Source organism: Sebastes umbrosus, chromosome 12 (assembly GCF_015220745.1).
Source record: "Sebastes umbrosus isolate fSebUmb1 chromosome 12, fSebUmb1.pri, whole genome shotgun sequence".
NCBI lineage: Eukaryota > Metazoa > Chordata > Actinopteri > Perciformes > Sebastidae > Sebastes > Sebastes umbrosus.
In genome coordinates this window covers 28568938-28592332 of record NC_051280.1, presented here as the reverse complement: position 1 = coordinate 28592332, position 23395 = coordinate 28568938, and the positions used below count along the sequence as shown (strand labels likewise).

Sequence of the window (23395 nt, the reverse complement as noted above, 5' to 3'; positions counted from 1 at the left end):
CTAAAGTTAAAGTAACTTTCTTTTAAAAAGGTGTCCGTGTGTCTCTCTACCTTTTATAATAAAAACATGTTCTGATATTCATGATGCTTTGAGGTGTATAGGGCAGTTATCAGGGCACTATTAGTGCAAATTTCAACTAAATCTAAGCAATAAAAAATCCCCCAACACCATCTCCAGAGTGGCTTTATTCTCCACTTTTTCGCCTATGGGGCGGTTGAGTCAATATATTGATCAATTTCATCACTTTTTGTTGTATAAAACATTTTTGTTACGACCATCATCGTCAAAATTATGAAAAAATATAGTTAGGTAGGGATATCTGAAAAACTAAAGCCCTTTTGCGGATTTATGCCTAACTGCAATTTATCAGATTTTGCACAATATATAGGCTACAGTATATTTTTTCACATATGCATATGTAAAGTCGGTGAAGTTGCCCTTTAACTTTTCATGACAAAAAAATGAATGACCGTCTCGTCCACCTCACTTTTATTGCTAATTAGCATTGGCATTTAGCTCATAGCACCGCTATGCCTACAGTAGGTAGCCTACAGCTTTACAGAACTGCTAGACTGTAGACTTTATAGTCTTGTTAAAAGGGAACTACACCTGTTTTCAAAATGCATATGATCTAAGACAGTCTAAAAAATATTAGTAAACATGAACAACTCTAGAGTTGAAGAAGAGTTGTAGAAAAACTAGAGCGCTATAACTTGAACTTGCGACGTCATGAAGTATAAAGTGTGGAGCTGCTCCATAGACAATGAATGGTGAGAGATGTTCTAGATGACACTGAGAGCACCCAGGGAAATGTTCTGAGTATCTGAGAACATTTTCTTTAACAGCTGACAACACTACAATAGAATAAAGCTCATTTTGATATAAAAAAAGAAAACAAACATTATGTGGGTCCACTAAATCAGCCTCCCATTCATCGTCTATGGAGCAGCTCCAGACTTTATACCCTATGACATCACAAGTTTGAGACTCTGGTTTCTGGCCATGAGAGAGAGGAGCTCATGTTCACACATACTGATTGAACTTTACTATTACTTTACGATTACTAGGCCATGGAAATAACATATTGGATTTCTTAATTTGGGTGGTGTTGCCCTTTAATAATCGGTCAATAAACTACTAAAAGTACTAACCACTTACTCTGTCTCCCTTTATAGCACCTGCCTCACATATAAGCGTAATAATTTAACAGAAATCGCTAAAAGCATTTACCGAGGCTCTTCTTGAGCCACAAATCTTTAGAAAGTGAAGCTTATTCTACAGATAAAAGTGCCTAAATAATGCATATTTCAAAAACCACCACTTCCATACTCTCTATTTGTTGTGATGGTTTCTGCATCAGAGTTGCTTCTAAGTGCTGGGACTGACTGGAGGCTGAGGCCTGGCCCAGAAAATGGGACATACTGTAGACGTGACAGTGACTGGGGCTTTAACTGGGACAGAAGTGAGACGGTGTCCCGCCTGAAGGTGTGTGAGCACGGTTTTATCATCCAGTCGGAAGTCCTTCGAGACTGCTCTGTGATGGTCTATATAAATAAACAGAACAATGTGGCCTCTAGAACAACATTCACTAATAGAGGAACTTGGATTTTTTTAAAAGAATTATGCTTCAAAAAGAATAAAGAGAGAAGGATACTCGGTTACCAACAACAATTTACAGATAGAGGTAATAACATTGATTCATATCTGCCTGATCTTGGAGCATTTTCCAGTAGTCACAACCTTCCTCTCTTCCCTGCGTGACCTTGAAAGCTTTGAGGAGTTTGCAATGTTCTCACAACATGTTATATAATTTGCAGGTACTTCAGACTTGTTGCTGCTACACAACCAAGTGATAAACACCCCAGCTAAATGTTTCTATCATGGCTGTTGGAAGCAGGCTCCGAGGCTGTTTGTATTGAAGTCAATAAGAAAAGGCTCTTCAAAAATACAATGTCAGTCACATTTTTCACCAAGTTATGTCCTCAGAAGCTAAATTCACTTGACATCGCCAGACCAAATCGTAAATGCAAATTAGTCTGGAACCTCTCAGTTCATTTTCGATTTCCAAAGGGTGTAATCAATGGGCGTTGACCAAAATGCCTCATCTGGACGCAATTGGATCGACCTACAACCAATTAGAGCAACAAAACATGACATCGCGCTGAGTGACGGAAAAATGTAAACAGATAGAGAGCAGAGACGGGCTGTGATGGTGTAGCATCAATATGCCTATGAACGAGTGTGGCCGTATTTGACATCAGAATTTGAAGACAAAAGGGGTAACACTTCATTTTACAGGTCTGCAAATTGCATGGTAATTAGGTGATAATTGGCAAGTAACCTATTTGAAATTTCTTTGGAATTACTGCAAAAATTACCCCGATATTTACCTCAATTTATTGAAAATTACTTTATTATAAACATTATTTAATAATCATATTCCACTATTTCCCAATAGCTGGTAATTTATTTAATACATTTCCAGGAAAAGAATACAAAGTTAATTGATATGCTTTTTATGGTAAATAGATAATAATTAGCAAATAACTTCTTTGAAATTTATTTAATAAACTCCCTGAATCATGACATCAGCTACCAGGTTACATTTGTGTAGACAATAAGTCACACAATGGTGAGATTTGTGCCTGATCAGAAGTGTCTTCTATTAGTTTTGGTTTTCCTTCTCGAGCCTAAAGGCCCTATTTTAACGATTATATGCTATTTTAGCATATAATTATTAAATAATGTTTATAATAAAGTAATTTTCGATACATTTTTAGGTAAATATTGGGTTAATTTGGCAGTAATTCCAAAGAAATTTCAAATTACTTGCTAATTATCACCTATTTACCATGAAATGTAAAACAAAGTGTTACCACAAAAGGTGTTTTTACTTTATTCTGCGAGCTCTGGCTGTGTGTTGCGATGTGTTTGCGATTCGGTGTGGCGATGTCAGGCTACGCGATGGATTCAAAAGAAAGTTCCACATCAGCTGTAGTCATCTTGGTTGTTTTTGAAAATGCCTCAACGGTGCTCGTCTTTACATTCTGTTTGGCAGCGCTTATAAATCCTCAAAGGTCATTTCAGGAGAGGCCGGGATGTCAAAGTTAGGCATCATCTTCACCAATCAGAACTCATTACACCATATACCGTTGCCATCACAACCACCAATGAGACGCTGGATAAAAGCCGAGCGGGCGGCGGCATCCAATCACAAACCTCGAGTCGAGCTCTTTTGTCTCCACGGGAATTTAACAATTTAGTAAATTTGGGGTAAATACAAAGCATTACACAGAATTTGGCTTGATGTGCATTAGTACTGTAATCAGAACGGAAGCTCTTTACATGAGGAACTGGGAAAAAGAGATCAGTTAATCCCAAATTGTGTTTTTCTCTGTGAGGCAGCTAAGAACGTCAGATAAGCAGATTCCAGTAAATCCGGTTGTTGTTGTTGTTGCTGATGTTGTTGTGAAGGATTCCAGCAAAAATCATCAAACATCATGCGACCAGATTGAGTTTCAGGGGATCCCTCATCACTGGGTTACAGCATGGAGACCATGTTGTTGTCACTGTGGTTGAACAATGTTGACAGTGAATGCCAGTATTTTAGACTGAATTCATTCTACAGTTTTCCTTAGAATTAAAACAAATATTTATTCCAGACTGGTTGTCACTGTTCGCTTATATTTATCAACATTAATTACAATTATTACACAGCTTTGTTGAATACTCGATTCTGATTGGTCAATTACGGCATTCTGCGGTCTGTAATTTCTTTATAACAGACCGTTGCTATGTATAACAGACCATTGCTATGGGCGCAGTTCTGATGTCAGACTCTGGCGGACCATTTTTGTGTCAAATTTTTAATTTCTTTAAGTAAGTAACTGTGTAATAAGCGGGATAATGTACAGCTAGCGGGTCATTATTGTGAGGTATCGCCTTGTTGGGGATTCTTTCACAACAATGACCGACTCGCTGTACATTACAGAATGGTGAGTAGCTTTAAAGGTTGCGGCCGCAAGGAATTGTGGGGGCGGCATTATCTCCTTTCCTTTGGTAAAGGATGGTCCAGTGTGTCCTATGCTGAAGGAGATAATAAAGGAAGTATTGAAACACCTTTCCCTTAACATTTAGAGGATTCAAACAGCTCTTATCACGGCTGCTACTCAGATACTTCCAGGTCATTTCACTCCGTTTGGAACCTCTCTAAGCAAAAAAGACTTTTCGACCACAGCCCAGGTTTTTTTTTCCTTTTTTTGCCTCCGAGCATTTGATTTATTGATCGCTGTCGGGATGTAATGAAAATTTCAACAAATACAACAAAAATGTATTTAAACAGCACTACGACCCAACCCGACCTTTAACCCCACACACTGAGAAACTACAAGGTTAGCAGAGCAATTCCACGAGAGCAGAATGTTGCAGACCCTTTATTGATTCGCCCGCTGAACACGTCAGTGGAAGGAATAAAATGAAATGTTGAATTCAAACCTCCGAATAATTGAGACTGAGCAGAAGCGAGTGGACCTCGGTGTTATTAATAAATACAAAAAAAAAAAACGACACAAAAGCTCAAAGCGGCTGAATTAATATCTTGATGACGGGAAAAGCAATTCTTCCTCAAATAAAAGCGGGCTTTCATTCATCTCTGTCCTTTGTGTTGTTGTAGTGCCATAAACACAGACGCACACACCGCCCACCCACACACACACACACACACACCCGCACACACACACCCGCACACAAAGGCTTTTGTTGTGGCCCCCCTATTGCGTAAATAGCGGAGACAAATGAACAAAAATCACCGCTGATTGTCGACAGGTAAGACTGAAGAGGCTGGGGCTGTGTGTCAGTGGGCCATCTGGGAACAAAGTGACAGGCTGTGTGTGTGTGTGTGTGTGTGTGTGTGGTTGCAACAATGAATCTATGCTCTTTAGAAATGGAGATCAATTTCCACATGGTTGCCTTTAAAGGCTTTGGCAGGAGAGTAATATGTAAGTGTGTGTGTGTGTGTGTGTACCTGCTTGAGTCATTTCATTGTGTGTACTCGTGTGTATTCACGCCTGTGTGTGCGTCCGGGCTTTTATGTGCTTATTTTAGTGCACAGAGATTGAACAGGTGGATGTGTGGTTGTGTGGTTGTGTGTGTGTATGTGGTTGTGCGTGTGTGTGTGTGTGTGTGTGTGTGTGTGTGTGTTTGAAGGAGGTCCAGGCTCCATCTCTCAGCAAATCAGCAGGCCTGAAAATCCAATCTGCCTGGAGAGACAGCAGGCTGTACATCATCTGCCATGGATGGACACTATCAGCGCTTTATCAGTGACCGCCCCTCCAAACACACACACACACACACACACACACATACACACACACACACACTTTATCTTTCAATGACCACATGCATGAATGAACACACACATCCACACACAGCCCGCTGTGACAGAGACTGATAGGCGTTATTACCATAGTCGTTGTGGAGGGAGGAACTGAAACTCTGGCTTTAGTCTGAAGACCTTGAGATGCTTCTCACTAATGCAGATGCTGACAGCTGTGACTGTCCCTGTGTACTAGGGATAGCTTCCTCCGGGTCTAAGAAGTGAAGCCAATGCTGAAGTACCTTAAACCTGCATTCTTTCTAACAGCCAGCAGGGGGCGACTCCTCTGGTTGCAAAAAGAAGTCTGATTGTATAGAAGTCTATGAGAAAATGAGCCTACTTCTCACTTGATTTATTACCTCAGTAAACATTGTCAACATGAGTTTATGGTCTCAATCGCTAGTTTCAAGTCTTCTTCAATACATCATGATGTTCATTTAGTAAATTATGGTCCCATTTAGAGTCAAATAGACTATAAAGCAGGGGATGCTTTAGGGCGGGGCTACCTTGTCATTGGCAGGGCGCTACCGTGATGTTGTCCGGGTTTTTATCTTACATCTTTAACCCCTTCACAGTCTTGTTTTCACGTCATGAAAGTTGATTATAACATTTTTGGTAATCTATAAATGTTTTATTTAGCATTCAGTTGTACTTAGCTCCACCCTCTCGTGTCACTTCTGGTTGCAAAAACACAAGATGGCGATGGCCAAATTACTCGAGGCTTCAAAACAGCAGTCCACAAACCAATGGGTGATGTCACAGTGACTACGTCCACTTCTTATATACAGTCTATTATATGGACCCCGATTGTGATGCCAGATGTCTGCAAACGGTAACTAGGCGTCTCGCTCATTGCATCACCTCAGAATGTTACCAAAATTTGGCTTCGCGTTTCAATTTTTCCCCCCAATTTTGGAGAACCTACTGATACATCCACCCATTTTCTGATACTTAGCAGGGGGTTCTGACAGAGTATGCTGGCGCCTTATAGTGGAGATACATCAAATCCAACCAACAAACGGAAAGCCGTGGCGGAACCCAAAACGGTTCGGTTTGCCCCGGCCGATGGGCGGTGCTTGGTTTTGGCTCAACTGTTTTCAACATGGCAGCCAGGTCACAAACTTTCTCATCTTACAGCTAAACAGTACTAAAATATGCTTCAGCCACACGTGTCGAATGTCCAGCCACATGTCAATTTCTGCTTGTTACATGCATACAGTCTTTTCAAAATAAACTTCCATTTTTACAGGAAACAACTTGGTTAGGTTTAGGCAACAAAACTACTTAGGTTTAGGAAAAGATCGGTGTTTGGGTTAAAATAACTACAATGTGACGTTACTTAAGTACGGATGTTACGTGACAAATAAATCAACGTTGATATCTGGTTTCACATGGAGTACGAACACCGGTATTCTGGGAGAAAGTCTGGTGTCTTTTGACCCACCCATCCACCTCAACCTCCTACCTATGTACCATTTATCACTCTTTATACCTCATGGTTCACGATTACGTGAATTACATACGAATTGATTAGTGGGATGTATACGAATTACAGTGCATTAGCCTACTTTTCGTAGGTACAGCAATGGATGGTGTATGAGAAGAGCCTGTTGTAGTTACACCCATAAATAGAATTAGAAGAGAGAGAGAGAGAGAGAGAGAGAGATATAGAGAGAGATAGATAGAGAGAGAGAGAGAGAGAGAGAGAGAGAGAGAGGGGATGCAGTGCAAACTGAGGGGAAGAAGATTGAGCATATAGCAATCACTTCTCCATCTATCTGTCTGGATAATTAATATAAATCTGCTCATTTACCATCAGCCAATCAATCTAGATTTACGCACACGCACGCACGCACACAAACACACACACGCATGCACGCACGCACACACACACCCACAGTGTGACGAGCACACTTAGCACTTCTTGATGGCCTGATTGTCTGCTTATATGGCTCTGCAGAAATCTCTAATGAATGAGAATGAAGCGGCGAAGGAGGGATAGAAGAAAAATATTCTGATTAGAGACAAATGAGCGAAAGATTGATGGAACTATATCAGCCTCCGCGTGCTTCATTTATCACTAATGCTGGGTGGTTGGACGGGTGAAAATGCAGGATTGTGCCACGCCAGCTGGGATCCAGACTTTATTGCAAAATCTTTTATCCATGCGTTTTTGTGAGAGAGAGATAATACAGATCCAGCACATATACAGCTACAGAACATAGATCATTTCTTTAAATATTTATGATCTCTGGAGGAGGAACTAGCATACAACTGTAAAAATGCTCCCTTACATTTTGAAAATCCTCCTGTATACACTATTCTAGTTAAAGGTGCTATATGTAAGATTAGGGGCATTTCTATTGCCTCTGCACGGCTCTCAACATGGCAACAGCTGAGCTGGCGGTTTGTAGCCAACGGTGCTAACAGTGAAAACAACGGCAAAAGTGCTGACAGAGCTAACCATGTTTACAGTACGGGGAACCAGAGGGTGGATGCTACGGTTCTACAATGGCGCCGGCGGTCAGGATGGCGTTATCAGCTGTAAGCGCCATATGAGAACAATGCAAAGCGATGGCCGTGAGCTAGCCAGTGGGGCACGCTCACATGCACGAACATGCACTAAAAGCCGGCCCGGTTATGTCAACGAAGCACGGAGAAGCTCTGATTACAACACACACACACAGAGGGAGAGTGACTTCATTCTCTGCTCAGGTAGACAGTACTCCTCTATATCTTTACATAGACAATAGTTGTTTGCTGTTATATTAATGCTCTGAATATCGTATAGAGAACCATTAAGTACGGAAGTATTAGCAGTAAAAATACATACAAGGGCAAAATGGCACCTTTCAGTGCGTTACATAATATATATTTTTTGTCATTGCATTATTATTCATCACGCCTTACAGGATCATTTCAGTTACTTACAATTTGGGTCATATTTCCATAGTTTTTGGAATAATTTTTTGGGTATGATAACGTTGTACTTAAAAAAAAGTCATTGCTGAAATCTGAAAACAAAATCAGACTAGCCACATACTCTAAACCACTTTTAATATGAATTATATTTAATATTAAAGATAAAACTGAACATGACCACATGCAAAATGAATGTAATAATCCCTAGCTGCATAGGAAAACTGTGTCTGTGCACAGCTGTGGAAAGGGAGTTAAGTGAGTCAAAGTTGAACTATTGTTTTCATCGTGTTTCTTCCTCTCTATTGTTGTTTAAGTGATGTTGCCGCATTCCCAGGATCCCAGTACTTGACATGGGGAGTACAATGTTATCATTAACGATAGGAATGATGGTCAAAACAACAACAACAAAAGATACCCAAGCTGCAATAAACCAGAACTATGATTTATATGTAAACTGCATTTTAATGCTGTAGCTTGTAGCAGGTTTGACGCTTAAATGAAGAGGGGTGCCAGTCAGAGTCATATATATAAAATAATAACTGTCAGATATAGTATGATAGTATGGCTTTCACTTATTACTCAAACCTTGAATTATGGTTTGAAAATGGTGAAAATTAATGTGGATTTTATATACTACAGATGGAAAAATCACAAGATGAAGGTCAGGCTGTAAAATGCATCTAACGTTAGCTCATTTAGGCCATGTGTGCTGCGTTCAAATTAATTCAAACAGAATATGTGATAGTATTATTTACACTTTTTATATTTTTAAAAAGTGAAAGCCCTTACATATAGCGGGGTAAAAAGTTTAAATATCGCCTCTAAAATGTGGTTTTAGTCTCACACATAACCTTTAAATACTCAAGTTAAGTACCACAACATTATAGTTAAATACAGTACTTAAGTTAATGTCCGTGGTAACTTTCCATCCCTGTCTGGAGGCCTCAAACCTCACACAGTGAGTATTATCTCCAAAATAACACATCTTGGATCAACACGTGTATAAAGAAAAGAAGTCCTTGTAACGTGTTTCACACTTTATTCATAGAAAAGCACTGAGATTCCAACACAAATCAATATAAAATGGTAGTAGCGTTACATAAATAGTAATAAATTCTCGCTTTATAGACAGTAGCTCAAGAAGTTGCACAAAGAAAAAAAAAATTACAAATAAAAAAACCAAAAAAAAAACCAAGTGTTGATGATAAGCTATCATACTTCTGTGGCAACAAATACTGGAAATACCTTTTCATAATCAGTAGCACAAAGAGGCAACAAACACTTTCCATTTTCCCTTAAGTTAGAGAGAATCCAAAACAAAACAAACTGGGAAACAAGTGGGTGAACTAGATCTCTACCAGCAAATAGTACTCTCTTAAGAAAGAAAGAAAGAAAGAAAGAAAGAAAGGGAAACAATAAGAACTGTCTGATACAGTTAACACGGACTGAAAAACAAGTTAGAGGGAGGAACGTCTTTGTTGTAACGCTGTCAGTTAATGCATCACATAAAGGCAGCTGGCTGGAGCTTCCAAGTTAAGAAAGTGTAATGTCACTCTTTCATTTACGATTTAGGAAAACAGCCTTATCATGCTAACGTAGTAGCAAAGAAAAAAAAAGTTTTATCCTCATTATGTAGAAACCTTGCAGAAACACTAGTTTTTTGTCAAACCTTGTGCAGATACAAGGCTGCTGCAGCGATGTCTCGAGCAAAGAGTATAGAAGCAAAGAGGTGAAACTCCTGTGTTTTTTTGACAACAGCCGCTGCTGCCATTTTGGACTGAAAACGCTTATTATATTTATAATATTTTATGGTTAAACACAGAACATTTTGGTAGAATATGACAATAGAAGAGAAATCATTTTGTTTTACTTTTGTACTGCACTTTTTAGGCGGACGTTTTACTGGCGTCCGGTAGTTGCTTTCAGTCCAAAACGGCGGAAGTGTAGTTTTGCTGCTGGGCGCCGATGTTGCAATGGAACTAACAACTGACTTTCACTTCTTAGCAATATACACTCTTTGTTTCGAGTGCACAACAGAGGAAGTGGCTGCATCGCATCGATGCATTGCTCCTCCCCGTGTGAGAGAGAGGGGGGTGAGGCGATGAACAACTGAAGATTAGATTAAAAAGAATAAAAGTATGGTAACGAGATAGAAGAGGTGAACTCTGAAGGGAGAAATAGTAAAAGTAACAACGAGGAATGAACACAAGGTCATCCACAGGCCGCCTCCTTTGTTCACACAGTTGCCGTTTTCTGACTCTCCTGACATTTGCGTATTGTTCTGTCTCACTGCGGCGCCGCCGCCACACGACACCTCTGAGAAGACACTAAAGGCTTGAGTCCTGATTAAATTAAAAAACAACAACAACAAAGAAGTAAAGCAAAAATAAACTTTGTACATTGATCGGTCACAAAGGCATTTTCCATCATTTTTTTTTCCTCCTCTAAATGTTGCAGCGTGTGCAGGCCGGCTACTGCGCATTGTCCAAATACAAGCATGCTGCGTCTTGTCTTTGTCCGTCCCCCCCTCCCTCTTTAATAGTGGTTCAGTCCACCAAGTCTCTTCTTCCACACTTTTAAGTTTTTAGGGGGCGTCTTTAAGAGGCGACAAGACCACCGAAGTGGTTCTGCATAGTCAGGTTTAGTATCTGTTTACAAATGAATGCCTTCCTCATTCTCCTCAACTCCGTATAACATGCTTCCTTTTGGAAAACAGACTTTTTTTTTTTGTCTTTGCAAATAAGAACAAAAATACAAATAATAATAGTTATTATAGCAAAAACAAAACTGAAAGAAATGTACACAGGAGCACCTGAGAAATGCCTTGAAGTCTTTGCTCTTACAAAAAAAAAACGCCGTCAAATTCCCCCGTCCAAAACAGTTCAAGTACACCCCCGCCAAAGAAATGAAACACATAAAAATAAAGTAAAAACAAACACATAACATACTTATCATAAATAATTATAACTTTACAATTTTCTGAATTGACACTTTAATATTTACAATATCTTAAATGCTTAATGCTACTACTTTTTGTTTTGTTTCTTTAAGTGATGTCCCTGAGAACTGAGTTTAGCCTCTCTTTTCTTTCTTTTGCTCAGTTTTCCTCTTTTCTTTTTTATTCTTCTATCTGCGTTTCCTCCGATCGAAAAAGGCCCAGAGTTGTGACTGACTACCCGGGGAGTGGGTGAAAGGTAGCTCTCATGGAATGTAAAAAGCAGACAAGAAAATGTTTCCTCCATTCAAAAACCCTTTTTTCTTTTATTCTCCTGCCATCGACGGGCCGACTAACTCGCTGCGTGTCTGCGATTCCTACTCAGACATACAAAGTTACTAAACAATCAATAAATAAATGCTGAAGCAGGCAGGAACGTACTGAAGAGGTATTTGTGTGAAGTGCTTGTACGATGACGTTTAGTCAGACCGGTGAAAGATTCAAGCTCTTGCTGTACTGTATACTGCCATTAACAACAACACTTTGCCACTGGGTACGGAAAGGGAGCGTGGACATCCCTCATACAGAAGAAAAATAACTTCCTGTGCCGAGGCATGGGGTCTCAAATATGCACGATTAAGTCATAAAGTCATAAAACATACAGTATTTGCTGTGTTTGCACTGCGTATCTATAACCCTTTGAGAAAGACGAGGCCACTCGTCTTCACAGTCCAGTAGCATTCACAGATAAGTGGCTTTAGTAACTATAGACTCTTTTCCATCACAAGACAAAGGAACTTTAAAATTCAAGATCGACTAAGTTAAGCATGTACATTTTTGTTTTATCCATGATGGGGATTAGTGCGATTACTGCAATTACAGTGCAGTTTTTTTTTTTTTTTGCATTTTTTACATTAGCCTTTTTTCTTTTAGTTTATCAAATCAATACTTAAACAACCGTAAACTATTTTTTTGGGGGGCAGTGGAACAAGCTAAGTACACAATATTGACATATTATCACCTTACAAAGTTGCTATGGATAACGTATTAGCAAACAGCTGCTAATTTACACACTTAGCAGAGATGGAGCAACATTCGAGTCGTGTTTCTGGCAACCTAGCAAATGTAAGTCCAATATTCACTCCCTTTTTAGCTCCGTTTTGGTCTCCACCAACTCTTTAGCAGCTAAATGCTACACCATTATGCCCACCAGCTAGCTGCAAACTTTGTATATGGTTTGGTGCGAGGCAGCCGGCGTTAGCTTCTTGCAAACAGCTACCTGCTGTGGTGGAAACGGAGATTATGAGCATAGTAAGACTTAACCAAACGGTAAATTTGCTATTTACAATTAGCTAAATGATGCTAAAAAGCTTCGTAGAGCTGAGGGGAACGGCAGAGTTGGGTTTGTTAATACAAGCGATCTTTTCACATTACAGATGATGAATTGATCTATTGTTCACATAACAATATTAGTGCAGTTGTATCAGTGGTATCAGCCTAGTTCTACTTTAAATTTATAAAAAAATATATTTTGGTAGGCTTTTCGATTCTCTGTATACAAGCCAATATTCAGTCCAATATTATCTAATTGTTTAGTACTTATTACCTCTTGCTGCTACAGTAATTTTGCATAATTCTGGCTGTCATATTTAAATAGTGCTTATTTGATCAACCAACAATGGTAAGTACTGCACAGGTCAACCCAAGAGCCCAAGAATATTGGTACTTTTTTACCAATATTTAGGGGCAGGAACTATGACCAAAAAGAACCAACATTGGAACCAGATTTCCAAAAAGTTCCGGCAATGTTCTTGAGATGGAAAAGGGACTTTAGCTACAGGCAGAGTTAACAACTAACAGTCACTGAAATCAACCCGGGTCCCAATATGTTCCGAAGCTTCCTAACAAAATACAAGAAGGTGAAATTAACGCCGCCAGGTGATAACAAAAATGAAGCGCAGACTTGACTTATATTGCTTATTGACTAAATCTTGATCTAGCGAGTGAAAGGCGACCACTGGAGTCTTATTGATTTCAAAGGTTTTGGCCACAAATAGCTGTACAGCAGTGCAGTGGTAGCTCTAAAGATGGGAATACTGTGACCCCCACCGTTCATCACAGTTGTGTATTGTCACTGTTAACAAGCTTATAGGAGGACATACGAGATATACTGTATATATTATGTGCACGTGGAGCCTCGACTACTCTACCTTAGCTAGAATAATGTCACTCTCAGGCTTCTGGGTTTGAAAACATGCACTCTGTGAAGCAACATGATTCTTCCTCCTGAAGATGTTCTGGAAGGAGAAGCACCGACCAGCAGGTGAAGAGGGTCGGAGCTTGTCTAGAGTGGTTTTAGTCAAGTTTATAAACCTGTTGGTACTGACGTCTTCTACAGAGAGCCTACATGTGTAGTTCTGTATTCTGCCCTCTCTACTCTACGATGCCCTGAATGAAACAAGAGGCTATTTCTGATAGAGAAGTTAAAGCTGACAAATAATACAGTCGAGGTATGACAGTAACACTATGTGTGTGTTTTTGACCTCAGTGGGGTTTTTTATTCTTTCTTTTGGAATGACATGTTCCTTCCACTCTGAAAACCACTTCCTCTTCTTCTTTTAAACCCCAGCTGAAAGCGTCTTCTGGCTCAAAGTAAGTACCCCTTCCAACACAATCTTTTGGTTTTTAAAATCGTCATGTGCCACCGAAAAAAAACAACCTTTTGTTTTGTTTTTCATCACAATCTTTTGACGTACTTAGTTGGAGGGGGAAAATGCTTTGTTTTTGTTGTTTCTTTGACATTTCAAGCCGTTTCCCCCCTTTATGCAGTCTCAATGAAGTAGAGCAATGTATTGCGAACACTTCCTGGTTCACATTCAAGAAACAAAACAACAAAACAGGACAAAAACTTAAGACTTAGTCAACAAATGGCTCAACATAAGAAGTAAAAATACGAGGAATCCAAAAAACCTTAAATAGAAACAAATAAGTCGAACTACTTCCCAAGAAGAGGGTCCCTGTGAGGTCAGCCGAAGCGCTCCCTGACCAACATCATCAGTTTCTTCTTGCCCTTGTAGATCTGTTTCAGGTTGTCTATGAACTGGGCGAACTGAATGTGTCCGTCCTGTGCCAGCAGGAAAGTCACCTGTGCTTTGCTCAGGAACTCTATGAACTCTCCGTAGTGCCGCGGACTGATGTGCGTCAGTCGAGAGTGCGTGGTGTTGATGTACGCCGAGATCGTGGCGTCGAGGAGCTGCCGCAACGGCGCCTTGTCCGTTGACATCAGCTTCCCAGAGTTCCGTCTCCCAGGAATGCCGGCGAGACCCGGCGCCGTCGTGGTGCACCGCCGCAGGATGTCAGACAGCACCGTGGCGCAGTGCACACTCTTCACCACCAGGGGGATAATGGCCGCGAGCTCATTTTTACCCAGGGAGTGGCTGAGCGCGCAGGCCCAGAGCACGTCATTAATGGCCGGGTGCGTGTCCTGGTTGTACGCCAGGTTAAGGTGGGTCATGGCGAGGGAGGCCAACTTGAAGGACCGCAGGGGATATCCTCTGTGCTCCATGTACCTCGCGATGGTAAACAGCTGCGAGTAAGTCATGCCCGTGGACGCCGCGTCGATCACGATCTGGTAAGCCGTCTCGAAGGCGATGTGGTCCTTCTCGCAGAGCGTCAGAGCCGACAGGGCGCAGTTCTGGGGGTCCTTCATGGCGCACTGCAGGGCCAGGGTCCGGGCGCAGCTGGCCAGCTCCTCGCGCTGGGGGTAGTCGAGGCTGAGGCGCAGGATGGTGTTGTGGGACATGACAGTGGCCGCCACGATGCTGGTGGCCTCCGTCGGTGTGAAGAGAGTGTACCAGCTCTGTAAGATGCTCACCAACGCCCGCAGACCTGAGGAGGGAGAAAGACCAGATTTAACATTTGTTGTGGTCAGAATGAAAATCACATGAATACTGGTATGATTATAGAAATAGAATAAGAGTAGAACAGACATTCCCATTCAAATCAACATAGCAGGATGGTCATGGTTGGATGGTTTTATGTATTCTGTTGCCTTTGCGACCGGGCTAACTTCTCTAGTAACGTTACAAAGCATAGAGAGCTGGTGGGCGGTGCTTGGTATTTCCTCAACTGATCTCAACATGGCAGCCAGGTCACAAACTTTCTCATTTTACAGCTAAACAGTACACTACAAGATGTCTCTGAAGACATTTGAGGCGAGAAATAGGCATTACAGTAACAGAATATTGATTCATATTTGATCAGCGCTGCCTAGTTTGACCGTTTGATCGGAGTTCGCAAGTGATTGACAGCTGCTCAGACGGCAAGGCTCCAGCTCGGATCTGATTGGTTGTTTTCCTCCGGTCGGTGAAATCTTGCAGATGCTGTTAGGAGCACCGGAGGACACAGAGGCACATGATTTTTTTTCAGATTACCTGTCTCATACACTACTGTCAGGATATAGTGACTGTTTATATTTGCTCCAATTCTACCTACCGCTGCTTCAACACAATGTGGACGGCATAATTAGACCATGAATCCTGTTTTACTGGTGACTGTGTGAAAAGGCATCACATACCGACTTCTGTGGCGCAGGTTACCAGCCAGCGAACCATCTCTCTCCTTCTCCAGTTCAGTGTGGACAGAGTCATCCTCATCACCTGCGAAGCAGACACATGCACAACATGATGTTTTCTGATGCTGCTACTTGGTACAATGGGAACAACAACACATGTTACATCCAGTATTTTCTTCATGTCAGTCAGTTTTTGACAGAATATTGACAAAACATATCTTTAGCAAACAAAGTGAAATGTGTGATTTTCATAATTGAACAGTTACCACAACACCGCATACTGACAGATGTATCCAATAATGTGTTCATAATTACACAGATCGCTAATTGTGACCCTTCCGTTTTGAGCGTTTTATTAGCAGTTTTGCTGACAGGAATTCAGCCGATACTGTGAATAGGATGAGGAAGAGGCGGCTGAAGCCACAGCGACACCGCTGCCTTGATGATCTGAAGAGGTTTTTTTTTTTTCGTGTTTACTGTGGAACCCAAAAGGCTTAATTATGTGGTTTCTTCTCATCAGCGACGGCAAAACGCCGTGTGATGTTTTCTCTGTTAATTTGTAGCGAGGCTTTGGAGGCCTGCACAAATTACAAGTTCGAGGAAACTGTTGCATGTTTTGACTGGTGACCAGTGCTCCGATTTTTGTTTGCGGTGAAATGATTTATGAAACTTGCTGACTCGCCTTCATACTTGCTCGCTCTCTCTCTCTCTCTCTCTCTCTCATACACATACCTGCAGTCCTAGCTCCAGTGCCACGTTGAGCAGGGTTATATCAGGCGGGTTGTCCGCGGGTGTGGCTATCTTAAAGGCGTCCTGGGCCAGCTTGAAGATTAAGGAAGAGGAGTGGATGTTTTTCTGGATGGCCTCCAGCACCGTCCGCAACCTCAACATGTCACCTGCAGGCCAAAAAATATATAAATATTAACAAGCATGTACTGTTAGAGAAACATCTGAAAGTGGACGTTTCTCTGCTATGACTCCAGCTGTGGGTGCGTGGATGTGTTAGCGGTACCTTTAGCAGCAGTGAGCATGGTGGAGGCCAGCTCACACTGCTGGGACTCCAGGTGTCCCAGTGTGAACCAGCGCGGGTATCTGCTCGGAACTATGGAGATGCCATGATGAGGGTGGCCCACGTCTCCGGAGCCTGCTGAGGACTCCAGCACCGGCAGTCTGACGGAAACATATATATATTTTTCACCATGTTTGTTTATGTTTATTTGTTTCACACATATAAAAAGACAGTAAAATACAATTCACATGAAAGGAATGTAAAATAAGTGTGAGAGTGTGGTAGAAACCTGTAATGGCTTATATAAAAAAACAATCCCAAAGGACATACAATAAGTAAAAATACTATCATGACAAAAATCACCAGTACATTTTAGACATTAGTGTTCAGTGGAAACTGACCTCATGGCGCGGAGAGCCACCTTATACGCCAGGTCTGCGTCGTGCGGCAGCAGGGCAGAGAAGAGGTACTTGGCGAAGGTATGCATGGGAACGCTCTCCCTGTGGATGACCTCACCGAGACCGCTGAACGGACCAGCTGGACCGAGAGAAAGACAAAATGATGTTGTGTTTATTTTTCCTCTCAGCAATGTGAAAGACAGAGGAGGTCATCGTGTAAACAGATGTTGTTGTTGTTGTACCTTCTAGTAGCTGTATGGCCTGTTTCCGAAGAGTCTGAACCAGGAGGTCATCCAGCTCCAGTTCTTGGAGTTTTAAAACGATCTGCTCTTCGTTACGACACACCTGGAACATAATTCACAATGCACATTTTATTCACCGGGATCATACAGTAAATGTTCAGTTTAGTGTCAATGAAAAATTTGAAAAATGCTAAAAAATAATAATATAAATAATAATAATAAAATAATTGTTAGATAATTTCATAATTTTATATCAATAGTGTCAATGATATCATGTTAGAATTCGTTGAAGGATATACAGTTCAGACCCATGATTTATAACTGCTCAGTGAGAGAAAAATAACTTTGAAGCACTTTGAAATTTAAATATCTTTTTTAAGAAGGGATTTTGAGTTTGAGGTATTAAAGGACCAGCAGGGTGCTTTAATACCTCACACTCTGGCAATCTGTGTGTATCTACCGTCCCAGTACACATGACAGAGACTGATTTTATTTCACCTTTAAAAGGAACAGTGTGCAGCATTTAAGGGCAGAAATGGAATATAACATTAATAAGTATGTTTTCTTTAGTGTATAATCACCTGAAAATAGGAATGTTTTCGTTAGCTTAGAATGAGCCGTTTATATCTACATAGGGAGCGGGTCCTCTTCATGGAGCCGGCCGCCATGTTTCTACAGTAGCCCAGAACAGACAAACCAAACACTGGCTCTAGATGGGGACATTTGCGTTTTTGCGTCGGCCACCGTAGTTCTCCTACACGCTTGGCACACGGGAGAAGTTTCAGTTGGTTGCAATCTGCAACCTCACTGCTAAATGTTGCCTAATCCTCCACTGTTCCTTTAAGAGGCCCCTTGGAAATTTGATCGGTTTAAAATGCAATTCTTACTTAAAGGGATAGTGTGTAGGATGTGTTGACATCTTGCAGATTGCAACCAACTGAGTACCCCTCCACTCCAAGACTGCGGTAACGCCGAGTGCAAAACCGTGGTAACGCCGTTCACCTCGCTCAGAGGCCATCCTTACCATAATACCACTACTGTCGGAGCAACAGAAGTCAGATGGCGGTACCACGGTTTTACATTCTGCAGGTAACGCGAGGGACTTATGCATGTCGGAGAACTACGGTGGCCTTCAGGTAATGTAAAAATGTGAAAGGCTCTCACTAGATCCAGTGTTTGGTTTATCCGTTCTGGGCTACTGTAGAAACATGGCGGACTCTGTGAAGAGGACCCGCTCCCTATGTAGATATAAAGGGTTCATTCTACGCTAACAAAAACACGATTCTTATTTTCAGGTGATTATACACTAAAGAAAACATAGCTATGAATATTATATTAGATTTCTGCTAATAGATCCCCAGAAATGTTGCACAGTGTTCCTTTAAAACTCGAACTCCTTTGACCTCCTATGTGTCTTCTTATACTAACATCTCTTTTCTTAATGCCTTTATGTCTTATGTAAAGCGCTTTGAATTGCCTTGTTGTTGAAAGGTGTCACACAAATAAACTTGCCTTGCCTAAAACATTAATATTGGTGCTGATTCCTGTGACATTAAGAAAGGTCGGTGGCAGCCATGTTGAGCACTCTAAAGCAGATTACCATTCACATAAAGAAGTGTTCCTTGGATTTATTCTAATTCAAAGTGAACTTAAGTGCGGTGAGTGTCTGCTCGTTTTTCAGGAAACAAAATGCTGTGACCTTTTCTCTCTTTTTTTTTGCATGGCAATTACTTCACACAGACGTTTAATTATAGTGATTTTCTATCATGGCGACATTGTCTGCACCAGGCAGATTCACACCGCTTGTTTTAATAAGCAACAAAACCACAAATGCAGTTAAGTTACCCGCTGCAAGCAGCCTGGCATTAAGGCTGGTAAATCAGTTTATTGTATTATGTGGCTGTCAATCGACTAAAATAGTTAATCGCGATTAATCGCACATTTCTTATCTGTTCAAAATGTACCTTAAAAGGGAGATTTGTCAAGTATTTAATACTCTTATCAACATGGGAGTGGACAAATATGCTGCTTTATGCAAATGTATGTGTATATTTATTATTGGAAATCAATTAACAACACAAAACAATGACAAATATTGTCCAGAAACCCTCACAGGTACTGCATTTAGCATAAAGAATATGCTCAAATCACAACATGGCAAACTGCAGCCCAACAGGCAACAACAGTTGTCAGTGTGTCAGTGTGCTGACTTGACTATGACTTGCCCCAAACTGCATGTGATTATCATTGCTTTAAATTGGAGACGTTTGGAGCGTTATTTAGCATCCTTCCCGATAAGCTAGTATGACATGGTTGGTACCAATGGATTCCTTAGATTTTATAGTTTCATATGTTGACAGTAACTTCACTCTAGCTTTAAAACTCAGCCCACTACAACCGCCGAAAGACTGTGTTAATGCGTTAAAGAAATTAGCCTTTGACAGCCCTAATTATTACCACAAATGCGTCATGTGACAGTGTGTTTTTCATACCTTATCCTGAGCGTATAGGCCCTCTGGCATTATCCTCTGCTGGCCCATACCCATCAGAGCCACCTCTAAGGCTAAAGTCAGGTAGGACTCCCCTCCATCAGGACTGCCCCACACTGGGACGTGGTGGTAGACCGGCGGCCGGGGGTCACCTTCTGAGAGGGAGAGAAAGAAAACTATTTAGTGAATCAAGAAAAGATGTGTTTAAATCTGAACAGGAACAAAAGTCTAGTAATAATGAATACAAATTTGTTTTTGTCGGTGATCAGCTATCATTGTGTGGACTGTGAGTTTTTTCCCTCTATTTCTTACAGTGGATTGCTTCAGGGTCAGATAAATGGTTACAGAGTACAAGTGTGTATTATTGTATTATTAACAGACTAGACCTATCCCTCAGTGAATACTGAAGTATGTCTGACAAAGCTTAAATTCTATGAGACAATTAAACTTGGTATGACCCGTGTATATACAGCTATAAAGCTTGTGTAACATTATATAAATACAGCATCCATGGCAGGCTGGGATCACTAATCTTAAAATGGCCGCTAACCCTACACCGATGCTCGACAGCTATAAGTGAGAACAGATGCCACGAGAGTCTCAGCTGTTGATTGGTGCCCATTTGTTCTCTCCGGCTCCCCCCACGCCATCATTCTGCTTAAATCCCCTCTGAGCAATAGATCCCCTCAATCCCGTTTATTCCACGGATACGTGTGTGTGTGTGTGTATGTGTGTGTGTGTGTGTGTGGGAAAAGTGGAAACTGATTTTCCAGGCTTAACCCCAGTGCTAACTCATTTTTGGTTGTTTTTGCTCCATCCATGGGCGGTTGATTGATTGGTCGATTCGAAAAGATCAGAGAGAAAAACCTGCATTTTGATTGGTTGACACAAATTCTGGGCGTGCCCCCCTTTTAACAGATGTTCCCAGCTGTCTTCCAGAGGGAAATAAAGCATGGTGACCAGGCTCTACACACACACAAGCGCAAAATAGTCATACCACTCTTCTCAAATTCCCAAAACAACAAAGAACAATAATTCACTCTATCGCCAAGCCAACACACACTCGCACCAGTGAGTGTGCCAGTGGTCAGCATTGTTTGGATTGACAATAGTTCCCTGTAGGCTGGTAACAATGGGAAAACCCAACCCCTATTCTGCTCTGTTGCAATGGCCACTGGTGGAAAAAAAAGGCCCATGGCAGGGTTAGAAATGCAAATGGTGATGGATTCTATACATACCACACACACACACACACACACACACACACACACACACACACACACACACACACACACACACACACACACACACACACAAACAGGAGTGTGGTTTAAATGAGCAGGGTGTTCCAGCAACGATCCATTCATGCTCTGCTAGTTTATGGCTGTCTGCAGCACAATAGCAGCCCCGGTCCTGATATAAGAACATTGAGTCTGTTGGCTAATGAGTCACTGCTGGTGTGCCCGATCACCTCCGCCTCAGGATTACACAGCATCAGCTGGTGAAGTGGGCGAGGAATTATACCTTGTGTTTGGCCAATAAACTCTCTGACCCGTGTATTGTGTGAAAGGAGGTTTGTGGTTGGTACTATGTGGGTTTAGTGGACAGTAAGTAGGTTACCTTAGAACCACGCCAATGGAAGTGCAGCAGAGGACACGCAGAGGGAGAATGATTTTCATCATATATATATCATAGACTGTATATAAGAAGTGGACGTAGTCACCGTGACGTCACCCATTTGTTTGTGGACTGCTGCTTTGAAGCCTCGAGTTCGGCATTTTGGCGGTCACCATCTTGGTTATTTGCAACCAGAAGTGACACGAGAGGTTGGAGCTAAGTACAACTAAACGCTGACATTTTTAGGCGACCAAAAATGTTCCAATTAACTTTCATGAACTGAGAACACACTGTGAAAGGGGTTAAAGTTGTGAGACGAAAACACGGACAACTCCCAGACCGGACAACGCCGTGGTAACGACCTGTCAATCACAAAGGAAGCCACGCCCTAAAGCATCCCCTGCTTTATGGTCTATTTGACTCTAAATGGAACCATAATTTACTAAATGAACATCATGCTGTATTGAAGAAGACTTGAAACTAGCGATTGAGACCATAAACTCATGTTGACAATGTTTACTGAGGTAATAAATCAAGTGAGAAGTAGGCTCATTTTCTCATAGACTTCTATACAATCAGACTTCTTTTTGCAACCAGAGGAGTCGCCCCCTGCTGGCTGTTAGAAACAATGCAAGTTTAAGACACTTCCTTCACTTTTCAGACCCCGGAGGTAACCCGCTGGTATATATGCGTAAGTGTGGCTACAACTACTACAACATAATAAGTAATCTGACGCATGAACAATATCTTTCTGTGAACATTAAAGAATCCTTTCAATCCTGCTGCCTCTACCTCGTATTTCCTGTCTGCAGCTCTGACCAGCACTCATTACTAATGGCTGCTCATAATGGAGGCGACATGGGAAGTGGAGCCTATTCTCAGCTGTGCTCACCATGTCACCATGGTAAAGAGCAATGTCAAAAGGCCAATCATTTCAATGTAAAAAAAGCATTAATTGAAAGTCACAGTATACATTTAAGTGACTCAATTCTTGAGCTGGAACAGAACAGAGTGAAACTACGACACCGAATGCCTTCTATGCCCAGTGTGTTTCTCCTATATTCAGTGTGCCACTGCAGAATTATCAATCATTAATATCTGAGTGCCTCACTTTGCCCAGAAACTCACTGTTTTTGTCAGAGTTGTGATGATTTCTAATGATAATTCCAGTAGAGTGAAGTCTTAAAAAAAGAGAAACAGAAGCATGTCTTCGTACCTCCGGTGTCCATGGTGTTGTCGTCGTCCACGCGGCAGGTTTCGGTCAGCGTGACGAACAGACAGCCGATCGGGTCTAAGGGATGACCCACCCAGCCTTCCAGGTTGGTGGTGGACGTCACGCCCCGCTGGAGAAGCTCTGAGAGAGGAAGAGAGAGAAAGACAAATATTCAAATTAAATCAAAATAATATCCCACTCGCTCCAGAACACAATTAAAACACTACATGTGTGTGTGTGTTTTACCTTTCTTTTGGTGTTTGTAGATGTCCATCTGTCTCTGCTGCTGCAGGCGGAGTGTGTTGATGATGGCGACGGCCAACCGCAACGCTTCCCTGGAGTAACCGTGGGAGCGCAGGGCGTCGACGCGAGCGCATGCCGTCGGGACGTGGTCTGTATGAGAGATAAGGCGGGGTCAGGATAAACTGAACTGAATGAGATGAACATGCACACACACACACACACACACACACATCCAAAAAAACGCTTTGCTCTACACAGACGTGCATTTTTCTTCCAAACACACACACACACACACACACTGTGGGACATAGGATGTAGTCAGTAAGCACACACACACACACACACACACACACACACAGTGCAGTCTCAGCAGAACGCCA

General features: G+C 41.6%; 1 protein-coding gene across 1 annotated transcript in view; it reads right to left on the bottom strand.

Annotated features, from left to right (window-relative positions):
* Positions 1 to 11716: 11716 nt before the first annotated feature.
* zswim5 (zinc finger, SWIM-type containing 5) overlaps positions 11717 to 23395 on the bottom strand; it is a 71917-nt gene continuing 60238 nt past the window's right edge. The window contains exons 8-16 of the mRNA XM_037787473.1: positions 23019 to 23165; positions 22776 to 22913; positions 19946 to 20097; positions 17454 to 17556; positions 17215 to 17350; positions 16817 to 16974; positions 16537 to 16700; positions 15808 to 15889; positions 11717 to 15119 (exon numbers count right to left, since the gene is read on the bottom strand). Of these exons, the coding sequence (XP_037643401.1) occupies positions 14257 to 15119; positions 15808 to 15889; positions 16537 to 16700; positions 16817 to 16974; positions 17215 to 17350; positions 17454 to 17556; positions 19946 to 20097; positions 22776 to 22913; positions 23019 to 23165 (1943 nt within the window). The 3' untranslated portion in view covers positions 11717 to 14256. The remainder of the gene's footprint in view (positions 15120 to 15807; positions 15890 to 16536; positions 16701 to 16816; positions 16975 to 17214; positions 17351 to 17453; positions 17557 to 19945; positions 20098 to 22775; positions 22914 to 23018; positions 23166 to 23395) is intronic.